General features: G+C 45.3%; 1 protein-coding gene across 2 annotated transcripts; it reads left to right on the plus strand.

Annotated features, from left to right (window-relative positions):
- Positions 1-1,138: 1,138 nt before the first annotated feature.
- LOC132348501 (zinc finger protein 75A-like) lies at positions 1,139-14,788 on the plus strand. Of its 2 annotated transcripts, none has more exons than XM_059896051.1 (7): positions 1,139-1,337; positions 2,614-2,746; positions 4,328-4,523; positions 5,540-5,631; positions 5,917-6,043; positions 9,663-9,773; positions 9,952-14,788. In XM_059896051.1, the coding sequence occupies exons 3-7, from the start codon at positions 4,427-4,429 to the stop codon at positions 10,548-10,550; spliced, it is 1,026 nt and encodes a 341-aa protein (XP_059752034.1). In that variant the 5' UTR covers positions 1,139-1,337; positions 2,614-2,746; positions 4,328-4,426; the 3' UTR covers positions 10,551-14,788. The 2 variants fall into 2 exon arrangements, with proteins under 2 accessions (XP_059752034.1, XP_059752033.1); XM_059896050.1 differs by having other exon boundaries at positions 2,614-2,742.
- The last annotated feature ends 7,712 nt before the right edge of the window (positions 14,789-22,500 follow it).

Below are 22,500 nucleotides of genomic sequence, written 5' to 3' on the forward strand. Positions count from 1 at the left end.
TGCATGTATCTTTTTGAATTATAGATTTGTCCAGGTATATGTGCAGGAGTGGGACTGCTGGACCATATAGTAATTCTATTTTTAGTTTTCTGAGGAACCTCCACACTGTTTTCCATAGTGGCCGCACCAACTTACATTCCCACCAACAGTGTAGGAGGGTTCTTTTTTCTCCACACCCTCTCCAGTATTTATTTGTAGACTTTTTAATGATGGCCATTCTGACGGTGTGAGGTAGTTTTGATTTGCATTTGCATTTACATTTCTCTAATTTTTCTAATTAGTGAGAATCTTCTGGTTGTTGACATGCCTGTTTTAAGACAGAGGGATTGCTGTGCTCAGCCAGCTGTAGGAACACTGGTTGCATGTGAGTGTCTGGGTTACACCTATCACAAGCCAGATCAGTTAGACGAAACTGCCTTTGTGAAAATTATAAACGGTACCTCATTTAAAATGGAATCAGAGCTCAAAGGGGGAGATCTCACGCCCAACCACTAGACATCAATTGCATTTGCAACAGGTTACTACTTTACTACGCACCAGGAGGAAGATTTTCTCCTGACCCAGCAACAGGTGAGCCAATGAGAGACTGTCAAAGTTCAGCCAATGACAAGCCACTACACTCCCATTTTCCTCCAGTGGATTCTTAGGTTACAACAGTCGCTCCGAACTCTTCAGGTCTCCTGTGTAAAAGAACCATGTTCTCCAGACTTGCTTATGGTTGCCAGGGTTTGCATATTCCAAATTGCAACTCTTTATTGTCCCCAAATTAACTCATTTTGCTGATAAAATAACTGGCTATTTTATTGTTTTAAGTCAACACCAGGTACCGGAGGAGGCTGTGAGAAGCGGCGGGAGGACAGCTCGGGCACTGGCAGGGGCGGAGACGTCACCCGGTGGGACTCCGGGTTACCAGTCGCCAGCCACCCACAACGACGAAGGAAGTAATGGCCGCGAGAGGGCGGCGACCGTGCAGGGCCCTCAGGCTCCGCGGGCCTGAGACTCCGTGACATCAACTCTCGCCACCAGGTAAACCCAGTTCGCGGCGGTGAGGACTCGTTGACCTGCGAGGAGCCTCTCCCCGGAAGTACGTCACTTCCCCTTCCGGTTTGATAGAGTGACGGGTAGGGGTGGGGGTGGGTAAGCCCGTGGCGCAGGAACTGCTCCGGGCGGGCCGTCTGGGCCAGGCGAACCTAAGTGGTTCCGGGCCTGAGCTTCGGAACCCACCTCTGAGAGGCGCGGGGCGGGGAGCTGTCCTCAGAGCAGTGGCCGGACCGGCGGCGACTTGCGGTAGAGCCCCGGGAGGAGGGAGCGGCCTCCACGAAGCCAAGCCATCCGAGGTAACCTAGAAGTGGCTTCCGCTTCGGCGCAGGCTCCGGAGCCCCCGAGAGACGCCGGCCGCTGCAAGGCGGCCGGGGGTATTTCCGAGCCGGGCGGCAGGACTGTCTGGGGCGAGGTCCGCCGTCAGGCTCGTGAGGCCGCTCTCTCCAACGTTTGTGCGGGTGGCGCCCGGGGCCGCGCGGCGGGAGCCCGCTCGGACACTGCCCGCAGGCACAGCGCTCGCAGGCGCGCCCGGGCGGTCGTGTCCACTTTCCCGCCTCCGCCGGCGTTTCCTTTACTGGCTGATGTTACTGCGGGAGAAACGGGCGGTCCAGCCTCAGTCAGATCAGCTTCCTCTGATGCAAAAGCTTGGGAAGTGTCCCCAGCACCTCAGAGTCATCGGGAGCCGGCCGTTTGTGAACACCGTGGCTTCCTGGGCAGAATTTCGGTGCCCTTTCCCCTGGATCACCTCAGGGAAAGTGAAACTCACGAAGCTCTCCTCAGCCTCGCTTAGAGGTCTAAATGAGCCCTGGAGAAAGGTAGCAGCTGAATGTAATCATCACCAAATAACATGCTGTCCTTTTTTTTCCAATTGACATTTGGATAAACATTTTGTGAACAAGGATCAGCTGTAATTTTTCCTAGGTCAAGTAATGAAAATTAAAAATGCAGGTATAAATCTTCTGCATGGTGTTCTTTATAATATCTTACAAAGAAATGCCAAGATGCATGTAGAGCAACTAGTTACTTAATTGGGGGGTGCTTTTGAGAAGAATAAGGCTCCATTTTTCTGAATTACTGTTCTTCCAGTCTGGTCTCATTGTTTCAGCTCTCCTGCCAGTTTTCATACAATGGAAAGGAGCACCTCAAATGGTCCAGAATCTTCCCAAAAGAACAAAGGTCATAGAAGTTGTACTCTCTTACTGAAGAGACTAGGATGATATGTTGAAATATAAGAGAAACTCAGAATATTCTCCTGATCTTTCCTTTACACGGAGAGGATGGCATAGGAAGTGCATCAATTAAATCTTTGGATAATCCCCAAACTCCTTGGAGCCAGTGGGTACTAGTTTTTTCACCCACCAACCTCCTGATTTTTTTAAGGCAAAGTAATTTATTTACATTTGTCTTCAATAAGTCCTGCTGTATTGCGTTGAATAATAGAAAAGGAGAGAAACAAGGGCTTGGCAGTTGATTTTTAAAGTTCATTTTTCTCTCATAATAAGTAACAAGTAGTAAAGTTCATGTGACTTTCTTATTGACATGCACTTTTTTTTTTCTCACTTTAAACTTTAGAAAGAAGAACCTTCTATTGGTTTTGTTCCAGACCAGACTGGGCCTCAGTTGTCAAAGATGGTGCTGGTGGTGTGTCCAACACAGGAGCCAAATTGTTCCTAGATCAGAATGATGACAGTAGATCTGAAGGTGGGTAAGTACTTGAACCCTCAGATCAGGGCTCTGTGGGAGACCAGGGGACCTGTGACAGAGAGCTCCAGTCAGCATAAGAAATATGCCCCCCAAACGGATGGTCTCAGTCCCGAGAGGTCTCACTAGTACTTCTAGAGCTTCCTCTGTCATGATGGAGCTGGACCCAGGGAGGCTGTTGACCAGCTTCAGAAATTAAGCCCATGGTGGCTGAGGCCAGAGATTCAGTCAGAAGCGCAGATCTTGGAACTTGTGGTCCTAGAGCAGTTCCTGACCATTCTGCCCAGGGACACCCAGACCTGCATAAAGAAGCACCATCTACAGAGCATCGAGGAGGCTGTGGTCCTGGTAGAACACTTACAGAGGGAATCTGGTCAAATGAGGAATGGGGTGAGAAGAAAGATTCTTCATGTGTGCAGTGAAACAGGGTGAAGGTGGATGTATTGGGGCAGTTAATTGGGAAATAGGATGAATTAGGTCTCAGTTCTGTTGTTCCTTTAGGACATGTAAAGCAGGACGTGAAAGCACAGACCCACAGCCATAGTCAGTCCACAGGTTTCAGAGATCCTGGCAGACTTCCCTGGCCTTAGGGAGAGAGTTGCTTTTGGCCTTCTTTGGAGCCAGAGTGTGTTGAGGGTAATGAGCCTAGTCTGGCTTGGCGAAGGAGATGGGCCTCAAGTTCTTAGAAACAAACAAAAGGCAATAAGGAGTTGGAGAGGACGGGACAGATCCAAAAAAGGAGTAATTCTCAGAGACCAAAGGAGAGTGAAGATACGAAAGAGAGGGAGAAACCAAACGACTAGAGGAAGACTGCCCAGGAAGAGAAAAAGTAGAAAGAAAACAGGGAAAGAAAGATTTGGAAATCCCAGTAGAGTAGCTGAGAGAAGAAAGAGCGTGAGGGATAGTGTCCTCTGTACCGTAGACAAGGGCCTCCACTGCCCCTCCCTCAGTGGTTGTTCCTTGGCTGTGCTGTGAGCGGGGATCCAGGGCATGCCCTTGGGCAGGTGGCGGCATACCAGCTGGCTTCACAGGCCTGCTCAGAATACCGGGAGGGCACACGTTTTGTGTCAGAATCATTTGGGGATAGGTTGGAGCCCTGACTCTTTCCTCTCACTTTTTTCTGCATTTTATCCCAATCCTCTGTGAGACTCTTCCCTGGCCATGTGGAAAATCTGGTTGACAAGACAACTTTTAAATTCAATTCCTTAATCTTCTGAGAGAGTTAGAGGACAGGAAACCACTAAGGCAAGAATCTAAGTTGGGAGAGAAAGTCTGTCAAGGCAGCATGAGAACAGGTGGCCTGTGCAACCCTGTTAGTGGTCTGAGCTGGGCTGGATGCAGAGGGTGGGGGCTGCTGTCTGGGAGGGCTGGCAGTAACCACACCTTTTTTCCTCTTCTGCCAATTTTCCTATATTTTGTGTATAGTTCTGTGGAAAATTGGTGGTCCCGTATCTCTTTTAAGTCTCTGTGACATTTCCTTTAGTGTCTCCTTCCCACAGTTTGCACTCTGCTTTTTCCTCTCTCTCCCACCAACTCCCAAACCAAAAGTAAGTTCCATGGTAACAAGGATGGGCATTATTTCTAGGTTGCAGACCATGAGCTGGGAAAGGAGGCAGTGCTCTTGGGAGAAACAGCAGAGGCCCTAGGCTTCAAGCTGAAGCCAGCAGAGGCCCAGCAAGTGGGCATGTCCCAGGATGAAGAATTTTGGAATACACACCAGAGTCTACAAGAGCTGCTGATCAGGAATACCCACAGAGAAACTGAGCCCATATGTGAGAGGGGTAAGGAACTTCACGTTACTTTCCTTCTCCTGGGAGCTGCGATAGTAATTTGTTAAGCCAGAATGTTGTTACCACTCTCTTGCTTGCCCTGTGGATCTACTAATGCAGCCACGTTAGCAATTAGGATGCCCCCCAGGTTATGGTAGAGCAGATCAGGTGTGGGTTGGCCTAAGATACAGAAATCTCCAAACCACAGAATCCTGGTAATAACATCAGGAGTTCTGGTTTTAGAAAAGCAGAGAGGGTCAGTCTTACCTCATGCTGAAAATATGGAAGGAATTGGGATCAGAATGGGTGGTTAGTGGCAGAATGTGAACACTATTTGAACCAGAAAAAAAGTAATAAATGATAAAAAAACAAAAAAACTACATCTCTTACTGTACACTGGATTCCCTGAGTATTTTGTTTTCAATTTATGTCACGAGAGGGTAATAAAAATTTTTTCCTTTCATTAATATGCTCATGAAAACTAGGGAACCTGTTTTAGAGGCTGGTAGTTCCATGGTTTTCATTTATAATGAGAGAGGCATTTCTGAGCAGCACACACACTTTTTTTTTTTTTTAATAAATTTATGTATTTATTTATTTTTGGCTGTGTTGGGTCTTCGTTGCTGCGCGTGGGCTTTCTCTAGTTGCGGCGAGCGAGGGCTACTCTTCCTTGTGGTGCGCGGGCTTCTCATTGCGGTGGCTTCTCTTGTTGCAGAGCATGGGCTCTAGGCGTGCGGGCTTCAGTAGTTGTGGCTCTTGGGCTCTGGAGCGCAGGCTCAGTAGTTGGGGCACACGGGCTTCGTTGCTCCATGGCATGTGGGATCTTCCTGGACCAGGGCTCGAACCCATGTCCCCTGCATTTGCAGGCGGATTCTTAACCACTGTGCCACCAGGGAAGTCCAGCACACATATTTGTAAAGGTATCTCATCAATACTAAAAAAATCGGGGTCTTCTGTATTTTAGAAAAGAGCCTACCACGTTCAGAAACAGAAGCGAGAGAAATTACCTCTGCTGTTTTCACCCACAGCGGTGCCTGCTCACCGGATCCTAGCCTTTCCTGAACAGACAAACACCAAAGACTGGCCAGTGGCACCTGAGCTCATCTTGCCTGAGTCCCAGGTGAGCTGTGCTTTCCAGCTTCTTAGGGCTGCCTCTCCCTGCTGCCCTTGACCTGCACTGCCCAGCACGTGCTCAGAGGCGTGTTAACCCAGATGATCCCCCTGGGAAACTGGACACCTCTCAGATTGTTTGCTGATCCCTTGCCTCTTCCATTTCTGCCTCCTCACTTTAAAAAGTATCATGTGCTGTTCCTTTAGTTCCTGGCCTAACATACAAATCATGGGTCAGATGGTTGGGCTGCTTTTGAAGTGGCAAATACTGAGCTAAAGCCTATTTTCTTTTTAGAGCTTGTTGACATTTGAAGAAGTGGCCATATATTTTTCCCAGGAAGAATGGGAGTTACTGGATCCTACTCAGAAGGCCCTCTACAATGATGTAATGCAAGAAAACTATGAGACTGTTATCTCTCTAGGTAAAGATTCTCCCCTTCCCTTCATTGAATCTTTTTATTTTATTTTTTTTATTTATCTTTTTGGCTGTGTTGGGTCTTCGTTGCTGCACGCGGGCTTTCTCTAGTTGCGGCGAGCAGGGGCTACTCTTTGTTGTGGTGCACGGGCTTCTCATTGCAGTAGCTTCTCGTTGCAGAGCACAGGCTCTAGGCACGCGGGCTTCAGTAGTTGTGGCTCGCGGGCTCTAGAGTGCAGGCTTAGTAGTTGTGGCGCATGGGCTTAGTTGCTCCGCGGCATGTGGGATCTTCCCGGACCAGGGCTCGAACTTGTGTCCTCTGCACTGGCAGGCGGATTCTTAACCACTGCACCACCAGGGAAGTCCTGAATCTTTTTTTTAAAAAAATAATTTATTTATTTGGCTGCGTCAGACCTTAGTTGTGGTATGTGAGATCTTCGATGTGGCATGCAAGATGTTTCGTTGCGGCACGCGGCCTTCTCTCTAGTTGTGGCACACAGGCTCTAGAGCGCGCGGGCTCAGTAGTTGTGGCGCGGGCTTCGTTGCCCCGTGGCATGTGGGATTTTAGTTCCCTGACCAGGGGTTGAACCCCCGTCTGCTGCATTGGAAGGTGGATTCTTGACCACTAAACCACCAGGGAAGTCCTTTGCCCTTCCCTTTGCATAGGAGTTGAGTAATCTGTCATATTCTTGGTTTTCTCTGTGAGAGAGTCTCTGTTCCAGTTGCTTTTTTTTTTTATATATACACAGATATATTTACCAGTTGCTTTTTTAAAAATTTTTTTTAATTTATTTGTTTTTGGCTGTGTTGGGTCTTCGTTTCTGTGCAAGGCCTTTCTCTAGTTGTGGCAAGCAGGGGCCACTCTTCTCCTCGCGGTGCGCGGGCCTCTCTTGTTGCGGAGCACAAGCTCCAGACGCGCAGGCTCAGTAGTTGTGGCTCACGGGCCTAGTTGCTCCACGGCATGTGGGATCTTCCCAGACCAGGGCTTGAACACGTGTCCCCTGCATTGGCAGGCAGATTTTCAACCACTGCGCCACCAGGGAAGCCCTACCAGTTGCTTTTTGATTCTCAGATAGTGGTTCAGCAGGGAAAAGGTGTAACCAGTTCACCTGGGAGCTTTTGCCAAGTTCACATGCTCATTCCTTATCCAGAATTTTTGTTCCCTTCCCTCCAAATTTGCTTTGCTCTTCTCTTTCCCGTCTCCCTAAAGGACGCTACCATTCACCCAATATTTCAGGCCCGAAAACCTATGGATCATTCTTTACCGTGATCTTGCCATCCTACCCCACTACTAGGTCATCGCTAATCATCTTGGCTCCACCCTCACAGTGTAGCTTGAATCGGATCATGTCTCAGCCTCTTGTGCTGTTAGCATCCTCGTCTCAGCCACAAGGTTCGCCTCAATACTTTCTAACTGCCACCCACTGCCACCACTCCTGCCCTCCCACAATCAGTTTTCCACACAGCAGCCAGAGTCTTTTAAAACCTAATCATGGGGGGCTTCCCTGGTGGCACAGTGGTTAAGAATCTGCCTGCCAATGCAGGGGACACGGGTTTGAGCCCTGCTCCAGGAAGATCCCACATGCTGCAGAGCAACTAAGCCCTTGCGCCACAACTACTGAGCCTGCATGCAACAACTACTGAAGCCCACTCGCCTAGAGCCTGTGCTCTGCAACAAGAGAAGACATCACAATGAGAAGCCCACACACTGCAACAAAGAGTAGCCCCCGCTTGCTCACCGCAACTAGAGAAAGCCCACGCACAGCAACGAAGACCCAACACAGCCAAAAATAAATAAATAAAGTTATTTAAAAAAAACCAACCCTAATCATGGGAAATTCCCTGGTGGTCCAGTGGTTAGGACTCTGCACTTTCAGTGCCAAGGGTGTGGGTTCAGTCCCTGGTCGGGGAACTAAGATCCTGGAAGCTGCAGGGTGTGGCCAAAAAAACCAAACCTAATCAGATGATGACATTTTCTGCTTAAAAACTTTACGATAACTTCTCATCACATTCAGTATAAGAACCAAATTCCTTACCAAGGCTTCCTCCACGATCTGGCCCCTCCTCATCTCCCTGCTGTTGTCTCCTGCCACTCGTGCCCTTGCTCTGGCCTCTCTATTCACACTGCTCATCTTGCTGTTTCATGGGCTTGGTGTGCTCATTTCTTTCCCCTTCCCTGTGCCTGGCACACTTTCTGCCATATGACAAAACTCTCAGTTTAGGGTTCTGCTCAAAATATCGCTTTTTTTATTTTTAATATATATTTATGTGGCTGTGCAGGGTCTTAGTTTCGGCACTCTGGATCTTTAGTTGCAGCATGCAGGATTTTTAGTTGCAGCATGCAAACTCTTAGTTGCTGCATCTTAGCTTCCCGACTACGGATCGAACCCGGACCCACTGCATTAGGAGCATGGGTCTTAACCACTGGACCACCAAGGAAGTCCCTCAAATATCATTTTCTAAGAGAGGCTTTTCACATAGCCTTATCTAAAATAGCTTCACAGAAGCAGAATCTTAAATGTTCTCTTACCCTGCTTTAGTTTTCTTCAAAACATTTATCACTTCCTGATATTTTATTTGTGTGTTTATTGACGTTAGACTGTCTCACTGTGCACTAGAAGATAAGCTCTGTGAGATCGGGGGACTTGGCTTATTCACCACTGTATCCCTAGCACATAGAGGGTGCCTGGTGCACCATAGCCACTCAGCACATATGTATTGAATGACTGAGTGATGAATGCTTTCCATACTTGGCAGTATGATTTAGAGACAGTCCACTAAGTAATTCTGGTCTGTTTCCTCCACCTGGATGTGAACCAGTGAGCTATAGGAGTGGTAGAAATCTTTCCTGGTGCAGTGTCTGGTACCTGAGAACTCAATTGAAACTTGCTATAATATAACAGGAATCACTTGTGTTTATGATACCCAGCCCACTGACCTTCACATTGACTCCCTTAGACCTGGCCTTATCCAGTATGAGTCTTCCTAAAGAGGTAATAGGACCAGCCTGTATTTCCTGTAGCCTCTGGAGTTTGGTTACTGCTTAGTTGAATATGGAGTATTGGTTTCAGAAGATGGGGAACACGCAATGAATTCGCATACCCTTTTCATAGATCTAGCTTAGGTTTATTTCCCAGTCTTCTTTTTTTTAATTTTTATTTATTTATTTATTTATGGCTGTGTTGGGTCTTCGTTTCTGTGCGAGGGCTTTCTCTAGTTGCGGCAAGCGGGGGCCACTCTTCATCGCGGTGCACGGGCCTCTCACTGTCGCGGCCTCTCCTGTTGCGGAGCACAGGCTCCAGACGTGCAGGCTCAGTAATTATGGCTCACGGGCCCAGTTGCTCCACGGCATGTGGGATCTTCCCAGACCAGGGCTCAAACCTGTGTCCCCTGCACTGGCAGGCAGACTCTCAACCACTGCGCCACCAGGGAAGCCCCTATTTCCCAGTCTTTACATACCCACTCACAAATGCAGTATAGTGTAAACTTAATATTGGATATGAGACTCTCCATTTAACCATTCAGGATAAGAAACTGTTAAAGTATCTTTTGCTCTTCCTGAAGTAGTCTGGAATTAGTGAACCATTGTTAGTTCCAGTCACTGACCTCAGTTTTTTATTTCACAGCATTATTTGTGCTCCCCAAAACTAAAGTGATCTGCTGCTTAGAGCAAGGGGAAGAGCCATGGGTTCAAGGATCCCCAGTGTTCAAAGACAGTCCCGGAGAGCTGTTTTCAGGTAAATATACCATGGGAAGAGGAGAAATGTGCCTTGGTAGGAACCTTTACAAGGGCTTAACATTTTAAGATTCTACTTCCCTATTTTTTTTAAATCAGTGAATATTGCGGTTTTTTCTATTCCCATGGTTTTCTTGCTCTGACATACAGTTGGCTGATTCTTATGTTTATTCCAACAGAGATAAAGATGAAAAATGACACTGAAAATCATCAACCTATATGTTTTTCTGACTTAGAAATACAAGCACCAGGAGACATAGTATCAAAAAAAGCCAGTGTGAATGTTCATCAGAAAACAATGGGCAAAGAAAATCATGGTGATATGCATAGGGTGGGGAAATGGCACCAAGATTTTCCAGTGAAGGAAAGAAAGAAATTTTCAAACTGGTGGGAAGAAGAGCTGCTGAAACTTATCGAGCTTCACAAGAAAGAACGTGCAGGAGAGAAGCCTTTTAAATGTCAGGAATGTGGGAAAAGCTTCAGAGTTAGCTCTGACCTTATTAAGCACCAAAGAATTCACACTGAAGAGAAACCATATAAATGTGAACAGTGTGATAAGAGGTTTAGATGGAGGTCAGATCTTAATAAGCACTTAACAACACACCAAGGAGTAAAGCCATATAAATGCTCATGGTGTGGGAAAAGCTTCAGTCAAAATTCACATCTCCACACACACCAAAGAACTCACACTGGAGAGAAGCCCTTTACATGTCATCAATGTGGAAAAAAATTCAGTCAAAATTCCCACCTTATTAAACACCGGAGAACCCACCTGTAGCACATGCAGGAGAAGCTTCAGTAAGTGCTCAAGACTTTGACACCAGAAACCTTGACACCAGTGAAGGAAAGCTTGTTCAGTGTCCTTAGTCTACAGACATATACCAAGCGGCGCTTGACCCTAAAGTTTATGGAAAAAATGCAAAATTAAGAAGCATGAAGAATTTTTCACCAGTGGAAAATTTGGAGATGTAAACGTCATGTTTCACAGAAAGAAATCAGGGTTAACTGTGGAGGGGAAACGTTAATAGTTGTACTACTTACTGTTTTTACTTAGAACTTTCACTGAATTCCTTAGCAAAAAAAGTGTTCTAAGAATATTCTGAGTAAGGGAAAAAGCGGGTTTGGGATTGTACCTGGCAAAATAGCAAAATCAGCTTGAAAATAGCAGATGCAATCATGAATCATCAGTCTTCTGTGGTCCTCCCCAGCCACTCTTAAGCACATATGATAGAAACATTTGTAGCATGGTCTTCCAAAACAAAAAGCAGTAATATACATGTGTCATTGCATACCATTGTCTTCCAGTTAGCAGACTTAGAAATTTCAGTAGTCTCATGAGGTAGAAATGAATTCTAATGTAAAGTTTTCCAAGAACCAAATTGGATTTTCTTACTCTTTTGTCATTGGACAGTGTTCACAAAGTTGACCTGGTTCTGAGTTCCTTCTTGAACATTTTAGCAACTATATCTCTTGAGTCCTGTTAGCACAGTTTTTACTGTGATGAAATCATTTACTTCACTGTTAGAGAATTTGCCAGGTGAACTAATAATGCACTATCATTGCCTCTCATTTGTGGTGTTCGAAAAAAGGAGAATATCTCTAATGAGATCATGTGGACATGGGTTGGAATTTTTAGCCATTTGGTATATTTTAGATGAAAAGAAGAATTTTCTGCAATTAAATGGACTCCTTACCTCACAATGCCAATTGGATAAAACAGCCATAAACATGAGCACTTTTCTGAAGCTCATGGAAATTAATGGGAATTCAGGATCAACTTCTCAGGTTTTTGTCTGTTTGTATTTTAACTTGGCTTTTGTTTGTTACTAAGAACAATAAGAAAGTTATGTTTGTCTGGGAACTGAAGTGTATGCAGTAGGGAGGATCCTGTGGGTCACTGGGAATGGTGCTCTGGGAATTCAGTGAGCAGGAGACCAAGTTCCCAAAAGGAAAGGTTTGGGAACTGATGTTGAGTGGTAGGCAAGGATAGGTGAACCTGCATCTGCCTTGGTTGACTTACACTGTAAACTGTAAACAGGCAGGGTCTTCCAGTTTCTGTTTTCTCCAGCATAGCATAGAATGCCAAAAATCTCTATGGGCTGTGGATTTTCTTATAACACCTACAGCAGTGTTTCAGATGTGTTCCTGTTAGAGCTTTCAGGTAGTATTAGGAAAGAGGTTAAATGATCTCTTACAAATCTCTTATAAAAAGGGAAGTTAGGTTCAAAGAGATCCAGAGGCTTGTTAAGACCCCATAGCTAGTGGGTCTGTTGGCTGTCACTTAGCTGCATCAGTCAGGCCTGAGGGCAGGATTAGCAGGACTGATCTGTATGTTGTCCCTGCCCAGCCAGCCTGGATGACATTGTATTGTATCTATTTCTATTTCTAGCTTGTAAAACATTCCTGTTTTTTGACTGGTTACTGAAACACTCTTAAATCTCCAGTTTCCATATGAAATAGAGATAACACTCAACTCAGGGTTTTTTTGGGGATTAGAGGGGTTGATGAAGGAAAAGCACCTAACGGCCTGGGCAATAGCAGGGTCTCAGTGTGCGTGTCCTTCCCTTTCCCCTGGTCCCCAGTGGTATGTTGGGTGGACTGACTACATTCAAGGAGCAGATGCATTTGTGGCTGTTGCAGCTCCTTCCAGGAGCTGAGCACTCGTGGTGGTGGTTTGCTCGGTTGATTTGGTCCTTGGCTTCAGTGCTTTATGGTGTAAGTCACCTGAGGTTTTGGTCTGCCGCTGTCAGCAGGATTTCATTTTCTTCTCTAAGATGATCTGTACCAGTATACCAATGTGCTTATTTCTTAAGCTCAGCCAGCTCTGCAGCTCTGGTCTGCATAGATCTTACCCAACAGTCTCAGCCTTACACCCCTGGGACTCTGTTTCTTCTCCCAAGATATACATGTGGATTTCTTGCTGACACTGCATTCATTCATTTAAGTTAATGAGGGCCTATTATGTGCCCAGGTAGTCTTCTAAACTAAGGATATAGTAGTGGACAAGGAGACAAAATGCATATCCTCATGGAGCTTGTATCCTAGTGAACAGTAAGAAGGGAGTGGTTAGACTTTTTTCTCCTTGCAGTTAGCATACTGAGATAGTTTTGAGCAATGGGTGTGAGCAAAAGTTTCCCTTCTCGGTGCAGGACTCTCTAGTGCTGTCTTTTCCTGCCTCAGTCATATAAGCACATAGAGAGGAGTCACAAGATCAGAACAGTATGGAATGCCGAGCCCCTCACATTGGGGAGGGGTATCTATTCTGGAGAGTCCCCCAGACCTATAATGGACTGTAGGAATGAGAAATAAACACTCGTTGTGTTAAATCACTGGTATGTTGGTGCTATGTGTCTCTGCAGCATAACCTGGCCTGTCAATAAGACTGTCTATTCTGCTAGAGCTCAGGAAACTTCTTTGTCATTCCACCTGGTCTTTGGTCCTTGGAAGAGATCTGGTTTTCTCTAGATGCTCCGCTAAGCTGGTGTAACACTGATGGGAACACTTAGGAGCTTATAAGACTGTAAGTGATGGGAAAGACAGACTGCTTGCTTGCTTACTGGGGACAAATCCTGTAGAGGTCAGCTGTTGAAGTGGACGAGGCAACCATCTGTCCCTTTCTCTGGCCTATTCCATTTTTTTAAAAATTGATTTATTTATTTATATTTTTGGCTGCCTTGGGTGTTTGTTGCTGCGCATGGGCTTTTCTCTAGTTGTGGCAAGCGGGGGCTACTCTTCGTTGTGATGCGCAGGCTTCTCATCGGGTGGCTTGTTGCAGAGCACAGGCTCTAGGCACGCGGGCTTCAGTAGTTGTGGCACTCGGGCTCAGTAGTTGTGGCTCGTGGGCTCTAGAGCGCAGGCTCAGTATTTGTGGCGCATGGGCTTAGTTGCTCCGCAGCATGTGGGATCTTCCTGGACCAGGGATCAAACCCGTGCACTGGCAGGCAGATTCTTAACCACTGTGCCACCAGGAAAGTCCTGGCCTTATTCCATTTCGCTGTCTTTGTCCCCCCTCTGTTCCACTGCTCCACAGCCCCCCCTCTGTTCCACTGCTCCACAGCCCCACATGCACAAGAAAGGCTTCTGTTGATCAGTGGGCTAGGGAGAGGTTAGGGGTTTCTTTCCATTCCTAAGTGAGTGCAGTAGACTTCAAGGAATGGTTTGGTAAATAGCTCTGTTGTACCTTCTGTGAATTGTGTCTCAGAAAACACGGGACGGAGATCACCAAGTTTTCCCAGATTGTTGTAAAGAGGAAGGTGGCTTCTTTTCCTGGACTGAAAGGTAACAGTTGGGAAGAAGCTTGGACAGGAAAACAAGAGCAGGGCACTCCAGCTGGGGAATGAGAAACTTCCAGTGGGAAAGTTCTAGCTTAGCCACTAATCAGCACAATGTTTTACTACTACGTATGTTTTGGAATTTGGGTTGGATGTATTCAGGTTGGAAGAAGGCATTTCTATACCTCATCACAGCGATGAGAGCCGATTACTAAAACAACAAGGTAAAACCAAAACTCTGAGGCTTCGTTTAAAAATGAAATCAGACACAACCCTAGGTTCAGCCTCAAACAGTGTTAAAGTTCTCACTAATATGACCTGCATAATCAGATTTCTAGAACAAACCAGAAGGTGCTTTGTTTTTGTGTGTCCAGTTAACAGCCTTATAGAGGCTCCAAGGTTGGTTCTGAGAATTGGATCACTGACCTAGCCTAGTCCCCAAATACTCGACCCCTTCTCTGCACGGGTCCCAGTGGCCACGGTCCTGGGACCATTGTATACCCAGAGTTCTCACCATTAAGCTGACTGTAACCTCAAGCTGATCTTGAGAATCTCAACTATCTTTTAACTGGAGGGGAAGTACAGGAGGAGAGCTTGGATAAAACAAACTGCTTAGGGTTTCGATCAGCTTTTGAAACTAAGAAAAGTGTTTAATTGCGCTGGAGATCTTTAGAGGAGGAATGCTAAGCAGCCTTTTCTATCCAGCTGGACAGTTGGGATAATAAAAAGCTTTGAACACCATAAAGGGTTTTCCAGACATTCGTTCACCCACTCCACAGACAAGTGTTTACTGAGCATCTTGTGCATTTCCTGGCTTGTTCCCACTCACGTGTAATGGATCAAGGCTGCCCATTACTTTTCTCTCAGGAGCTTTCCCTCTAGTGCTTACAGTGGATTATTTGCTGAAGGCCTCCTCAAGTTCTTTCTGTGGGTTCTCTCCTGTACAGTCTCTGAAGTGCCCTGAGTAGGAAGTGCTGAAGCTTTACCCACATTCTGTTTCTAGGGTTCTTTCCAAACAAGTACAGAAGCATTTTGTTGCTCTATCTATTCCACACTTGTCACTTTTATAGTTTCTTCCTTGTGTGGGTTCAATGGAGAGCAAGGCTGGAGCACTGTTTAAAGCATCTACCGAACCCGATGTATGTGTAGGGTTTGTGTATGAATTCTCCAGTGGACAAGGGTATTGGGCTGTACTGAAGTTCTTTCTGCAGTCAAGCGTCTATAAGGCTTTCCTTCTGTATAAATCATCCATATCTGATAATGCCTGCACTTCACTTAAAGCAGTTCTCCCATCTGGCTCTTGTGAGAGGAATTATGCAAGCAAGCTCTTGTCTTTCACTCAGTTTCGGATTTAGGAAAACTATCAGAATCGCTTTTCATTTCCACCACAGTAGGATTATGAATCTTGAATTGCACAGATCTAAGCACTAATACAAAAATAAGGTTTATAGTATTTGAATACCCTGAACCTTCAAGGAAATACTTGGTAAGAAATCTTTCTGTTGAATTTTTTTCACCAATGAATGTAATATTTCCAGCATCATGATTTTCACACTAAGCATTTGTCCATGACTTGTACAAGCAGAACAGTTTCAAAGCATGTGAAAAAATGAAAAAGTGGAGGATCTTTAATGTTCACAAAGAGAAGAGTTATTAGATATTTAAAGCTTCAGAACAATCTTTTTTAAAATGTTAGTAGCTTAAGGAACAATAGTTTCTCACACAGAGGAGTTATGGAAATGGTGTTTTAATGTTTCCTTCTTCCTGTAACTTCCTGTTGAGTAAGCATTACCCAGCATCAAAGCTATTTATCCTCCTTAAAGGAGGAGCTCATATTTCCAGTCTTACTCTTCTTTGAGTTAAGAGGCGCTTCTACAGTATTCTCCTCTTGGATCTCTCCACAGCTCCCACAGTTTGAAATCCAAGCTTGCACAAGGGCTCTGTCTTCCCTTGACCTTCACTCTTATACCAGTCAGTCATGTCTGCACTTAACCATTCTGAGCATGTTTATTCCCTTCATAGGAAGTATCACAAGGCAGGGTTATTTGGTTTGTTTGCTTGCTTTTGTCTGTCTTAACCCATTAGAATATAAGCATCAGGAGGGCAGGGGCTTTGTCTTGTGTAGCCTTCAGTGTTGGGCACAAAACTGACATATAATAAATACAAGGATGAAAATACAGTTGATTCTTCAACAACGCGCAGGGTAGGTTAGTTGCGCCAACTCCTACACAGTTGAAAATCTGTGTATAACTTTACAGTTGGCCCTCTGCATCTGTGGTTCTGCATCTGCAGCTTCAGCCAACCATGGATCATGTGCTGTGGTAGCTATTTATTGAAAAAAGTCCACATGTAAGTGGAGCCTTGCAGTTCAAACCCATGTTCTTCAAGGGTCCACTTATATCAAACGGAAAAAAACTGCCACAGCCACCTGAACATTAGCTTTGGTTACTCAGAGCACCCCCTGGCCCAGTGTTCTCCCTTCTTCAGGTATTGAGTGCTTGACAAATGTGTGATGGCCATGAGTCCTGGTCTTGTTCTTTATCAGGAGAGATGGAAGAGAAGAGAATGCAGGCCCTCTGAAGGAATGCACAGAGGATTCCTATGTTGGGGACTTTGGAATGTCTAAGGCTATCATTCCATCTGAATGAATGCTCTAGCTTGGAGCTCAGGGAACTTCACCCTGGAATAGGAAGACTGGATTCCAAGTGCACCCCAAGGAAAGCACCTCCACTCGCATTGCCTGTTTTCTCAGCACCCACCCCCACCGTGTCTGCTCTCCAACACTTGCTGTTAGCAAGGGCCTGAATGCCCACACAGACCTAGGGGTCTTGCAGGCACTCAGCACATCTCTTCCCAAGGACTCGCTCAACACCGAGGTGTATAGAAGGACCTGGAAGGGGCCTTGGAAATCTGTTCTGTCAGTGGGTACCAAATGTAGGTAGAGAACAATGTGAGATATGCAGAGCTATTCCATGAAAAAAGTATTAGGCACCCAAGTAAATCTGGGGACAGTGGGTTAAAGTCAATGTTTTGTTATAGGAGGACTTCTCAGTGTTTATGTTTAAATATACAGTGTAGGGCTTCCCTAGTGACACAGTGGTTAAGAATCCACCTGCCAATGCAGGGGACACGTGTTTGAGCCCTGGTCCAAGAAGATCCCACATGCCACTGAGCAACTAAGCCTGTGTGCAACAACTACTGAGCCTGCACTCTAGAGCCCTCGTGCTACAACTCCTGAGCCTGCGTGCCTAGAGCCCATGCTCCACAACAGGGGAAGCCACCGCAATGAGAAGCCCGCGCACTGCAAGGAAGAGTAACCCCCGCTAGACGCAACTAAAGAAAGCCCGGGTGCAACAACGAAGACCCAACGCAGCCATAAATAGATAGATAGATAAATTTATTTTTAAAAATTAAATGTACGGTGTAAACTCCGGGTCAAAGGAGAGGAGTATAAGCACGCAGTGATTGCCAGCCTTATTTGATCGTGGTGGTGGTGGTGGGTGTGTGACATTCACACCTAACATCCATCTCTCAGACAGTTTTGTGGAATACCAGTTTGGGAAACACTGACCTAGTTAATCCTTTCACCATTATGGAAACTTGAGAGAATATCTGAATTAGTGGAACAAAATTAGATCCCACGCCACCTGGCTCGCAATTAAATGCCCTTTCCTCTACACCACACAGCCTCTTGGGTAGTGGGACAGGCATCACCATTAAACATTAGGAAGGTGAAGCTTCAGGTCCCATGGTTAGATATTGCGGGCAGAGTAGAACTAGTACCCGTGCATTCTCTTTCTAGGAGAGAACTTGGAGACTTCTCTCTTGCAAGGGCCCCAGCCAAAGAATTTGTTTCTCGAAGGTCAATGCAAGCAATTGTGTTTGGCATCTTCTGTATCTAGTAGAAGATCCAAACGTTTAGCAACAACAGTCTCAATTGCTTCCAGCGTCTGCTATGCAACGAGTGTTTTACACACAAGGGTTTGGAAAATGGCACTTCACTTTTACAAAGCTGACAACCCAGTATAAGATCTTTCAACTTCAAAGCTTATCTACTCCCCAGGAGGGGTGAAGAACAGGGACCATCAGTCCCACTTGAGACATCAGGTATATAAGACAAATTTCAGGAAGTGATTGCCTTAAGATGTGTTGCAGAAGATGCAGGGAGGGAATTGAGATTTCCTGGTTCCCAGTTTAGATACCACAAGAGTTCTAGGAAGAAAGTAAATTGTTGTCCATGCATGTTGTGGAGCAGGATTTAGGAGTCAGGGCTCCTGACTGATTCCTTATTACCCATTCTTCTCCTCAGGCTGTCTGAGACAGACTGCCAGGGCTCCATTCCACCACCATCCCGACCACTCATATCAGCCCTCACTGTCTTAGAAGGAGGAAAAGGAGAGACCAGGGCACGGATATCTCAGGAAGTATCATCACTCAACTAAATCATGATCTCTCACCTGTCTCCACAAGTGACAGGAATCCCTTCTTAAGTATGGTCTCTTTTTCTCAGAAAGAACCCTGTTTTCTCTTTGGCTAATCCCTTGGAGTTAACCTGGGTGCTATGCCCTCCCAAATTACTTCTTGTCCTGTACACCATCTGGGACCTGGAAACAGTCTGTCCTCTAACCATTTGCAGGCACAGAGTGGTCTGGGATTTGCTGAAGAATAACAGGAAATGCTGTGCCATTTTGCATTCCCATCAACAATGAATGAGAGTTTCTGTTTTTCCATATTCTTATAATGTAGTTGTCAGTGTTTTTGGATTTTCACCATTCTGATAGTTGTATAGTGGTATCTCATTGCTTTAATTTACAATTCCCTAATGACATGATGTGGAGCATCTTTTCATATGGTTTTTTTTTTAATTATCCCCTTTTTTAAAAAATTAATTAATTCATTATTATTTATTTTTGGCTGTGTTGGGTGTTTGTTTCTGTGCGAGGGCTTTCTCCAGCTGTGGCGAGCGGGGGCCACTCTTCATCGCTGTGCACGGGCCTCTCACTGTTGCGGCCTCTCTTGTTGCGGAGCACAGGCTCCAGACGCGCAGGCTCAGCAGTTGTGGCTCACGGGCCTAGTTGCTCCGCGGCATGTGGGATCTTCCCAGACCAGGGCTCGAACCCGTGTCCCCTGCATTGGCAGGCAGACTCTCAACCACTGCGCCACCAGGGAAGCCCTTCATATGATTTTTTACCATCTGTGTACATTGTTTGGTGAAGTGTCTGTTCATATCTTCTGCCCCTTTCTTAATCAAGTTGATCATTTTCTTATTGTTGAATTTTAAGAGTTCTTTGCATAAGTTATATAAAATTCCTTTATCAGATAAGTATTTTGCAAATGTTTTCTCCCGGTCTGTGGCTTGTCTTATTCTTTTGACAGTGTCTTTGCAGAGCAAAAGTTTTTAATTTTAATGAAGTCCAACTTATTAATCATTTCTTTCCTGGAGCATGCCTTTAGTGTTGTATCTACTGTATAAAGTCATCACCAAACCCAAAGTCATGTAGGTTTTCTCCTATGTTTTATCTTCTGGAGTTTTATTATTTTGGTTTACATTTAGATCTAGAATCCATTTTGAATTATTTTTGTGAGGGGTGTAAAATCTGCATCTAGATTCTTTTTTTTTTTTTTTTTTTGCATGTGTATGTCCAATTGTTCTAGCACCATTTGTTAAAAAGACTGTCTTTCCTCCATTTTATTGCCTTTGCCCTTTTGTCAACAGTCAGTTGTCCATATTTATGTCGGTCTATTTCTGGGCTCTCTATTCTGTTCCATTGATCTATTTGTCCTTTCACCTACACCACACTGTCTTGATTATTGTAGCTTTACAGTAAGTCAGTGTTGAGTAATGTCAGTCCTCTAGCTTTTTTCTTCTCCTTCAATATCATGGTGGATATTCTGGGTCTTGTGCCTCTCCATATATATTTAAAAATCAATTTGTCGGGCTTCCCTGGTGGCGCAGTGGTTGAGAATCTGCCTGCCAATGCAGGGGACACGGGTTCGAGCCCTGGTCTGGGAAGATCCCACATGCCGCGGAGCAGCTGGGCCCGTGAGTCACAACTACTGAGCATGCACGTCTGGAGCCTGTGCTCCGCAACAAGAGAGGCCGCGATAGTGAGAGGCCCGCGCACTGCGATGAAGAGTGGCCCCCACTTGCCACAACTAGAGAAAGCCCTCTCACAGAAACGAAGACCCAACACAGCCATAAATAAATTAAAATAATAATAATAATAATAATAAAATATATATATATAAAAATCAATTTGTCAATATCCAGAAAATAACTCGCTGGGATTTTTTAAAAAATAAATTTATTTTATTTATTTATTTTTGGCTGCGTTGGGTCTTCATTGCTGTGTGCGGGCTTTCTCTAGTTGCAACGAGCAGGGGCTACTGTTCGTTGCAGTGCACGGGCTTCTCATTGCGGTGGCTTCTCTTGTTGCGGAGCACGGGCTCTAGGGCGTGCAGGCTTCAGTAGTTGTGGCACGTGGGCTCAGTAGTTGTGTCTCATGGGCTCTAGCGTGCAGGCTCAGTAGTTGTGGCACACAGGCTTAGTTGCTCCGCGGCATGTGGGATCCTCCCAGACCAGAGCTCAAACCCGTGTTCCCTGCATTGGCAGGCGGATTCTTAACCACTGTGCCACCAGGGAAGCCCTTGCTGGGATTTTTATTGGGATTCCATTGAATCTATAGATCAAGTTGGGAAGAATTACCATCTTGACAGTATTGATTTTTATTCTTTAGCCTGTTGATGTGATGGATTACGTTAATTAATTTTGTATAAGTTCTTAATTAATTAATTACTTTTGGCTTCGTTGGGTCTTCGTTGCTGTGTGCAGGCTTTCTCTAGTTGCGGCAAGCAGGGGCTATTCTGTTGCAGTGCGCGTGCTTCTCTTGTTGTAGAGCACAGGCTCTAGGCGCGCGGGCTTTAGTAGTTGTGGCTAGCGGGCTCCAGAGTGCAGGCTCAGTAGTTGTGGGGCACAGGCTCAGTTGCTCCGCGGCATGTGGGATCTTCCCGGACCAGGGCTCGAACCCGCATCCCCTGCACCGGCAGGCGGATTCCTATCCACTGCGCCACCAGGGAAGTCCTGACATTAATTAATTTTTGAATATTGAACCAGTCTTGCATTCCTGGAATAAATCCCACTGTATAACTCTTATTATACATTGTTGAATTTGATTTGTTAATATTTTGTTGAGGAGTTTGGAATCTGTGTTCATGAGAGATATTAGTAATGTCTTTATTTTGGTTTTTGGTATTAGGGTAATGTTTGCTTCATAGAATTCCTCACCACTGTTCCCATCCACCCCAGACACTGCGTGTTCTTTCATTAAGGTAACCTTTCATCTCTACGGACTGTCCGGGTCCCTGATCTCTGATTATAGCTTCACAACTATCTATGTTACAGTTTTAGAAGCTATCATTCAATGTCCTCTATTCTATTATACTGGAAGTTTTACAGGTGAGGCGTGTAGTAGACATTTGTTGGTTGCCTCTTAGCATCCGTTTTTCCTTTCCTCCTTCCTAACAACCCTGATTCAATTTGGAGACCTGTGAGGTTTCTGACCCCGGTTTCTAAGAGTGAGTAGAGAATAATAATGTTATGAACCCTATGTAGGCGTCAACAATTATCAACATTTTACCTATTTTGTTTCATTTAACCTCTCCAGTTTTTGTTTTTATTTTGTTTCTTTTGGAGTATTTTAAAGCAAATCTCAGACGTTATGGCATTTCATGCATAAATAGTTCCATTTAAAAGAGAAATACATCTTGACAATCATACCCTAATCTGTCTTTGAGAAAAAATTCCCACTCAACAGAAGCCTTCTCTCCCACAAGAGGCAAGCTTAATTGAGAATGTGGGAGCTGCCTTTCCCTCCCTCAAATGGCAACCAGAACTTGACCAACAACATCTCAGGATGACTTTGTAAGAGGACCCTCTTGATCTCCCCACCCCCCGCCAGGGGGTATTCATTTATGAGAACAGCAGGCAACCTGAATGCTTCATAATGAGGGTGCTCCAAGAAATGAAATTGAGTTATTTGTAGTGAGGTGGATGGACCTAGAGACTGTCATACAGAGTGAAGTAAGTCAGAAAGAGAAAAACAAATACCGTACGCTAACACATATATATGGAATCTAAAAAAAAAAAAAAAAAAGGTTCTGAAGAACCTCGGGGCAGGACAGGAATAAAGACACAGACATAGAGGATGGACTTGAGGACACGGGGAGGGGGAAGGGTAAGCTGGGACGAAGTGAGAGAGTGACATGGACATATATACACTACCAAATGTAAAATAGATAGCTAGTGGGAAGCAGCCGTGTAGCACAGGGAGATCAGCTCGGTGCTTTGTGTCCACCTAGAGGGGTGGGATAGGGAGGGTGGGAGGGAGACGCAAGAGGGAGGAGATATGGGGATATATGTATATGTATAGCTGATTCACTTTGTTTTACAGCAGAAAC

The sequence above is a fragment of the Balaenoptera ricei genome, chromosome 15 (genome assembly GCF_028023285.1).
Source record: "Balaenoptera ricei isolate mBalRic1 chromosome 15, mBalRic1.hap2, whole genome shotgun sequence".
NCBI lineage: Eukaryota > Metazoa > Chordata > Mammalia > Artiodactyla > Balaenopteridae > Balaenoptera > Balaenoptera ricei.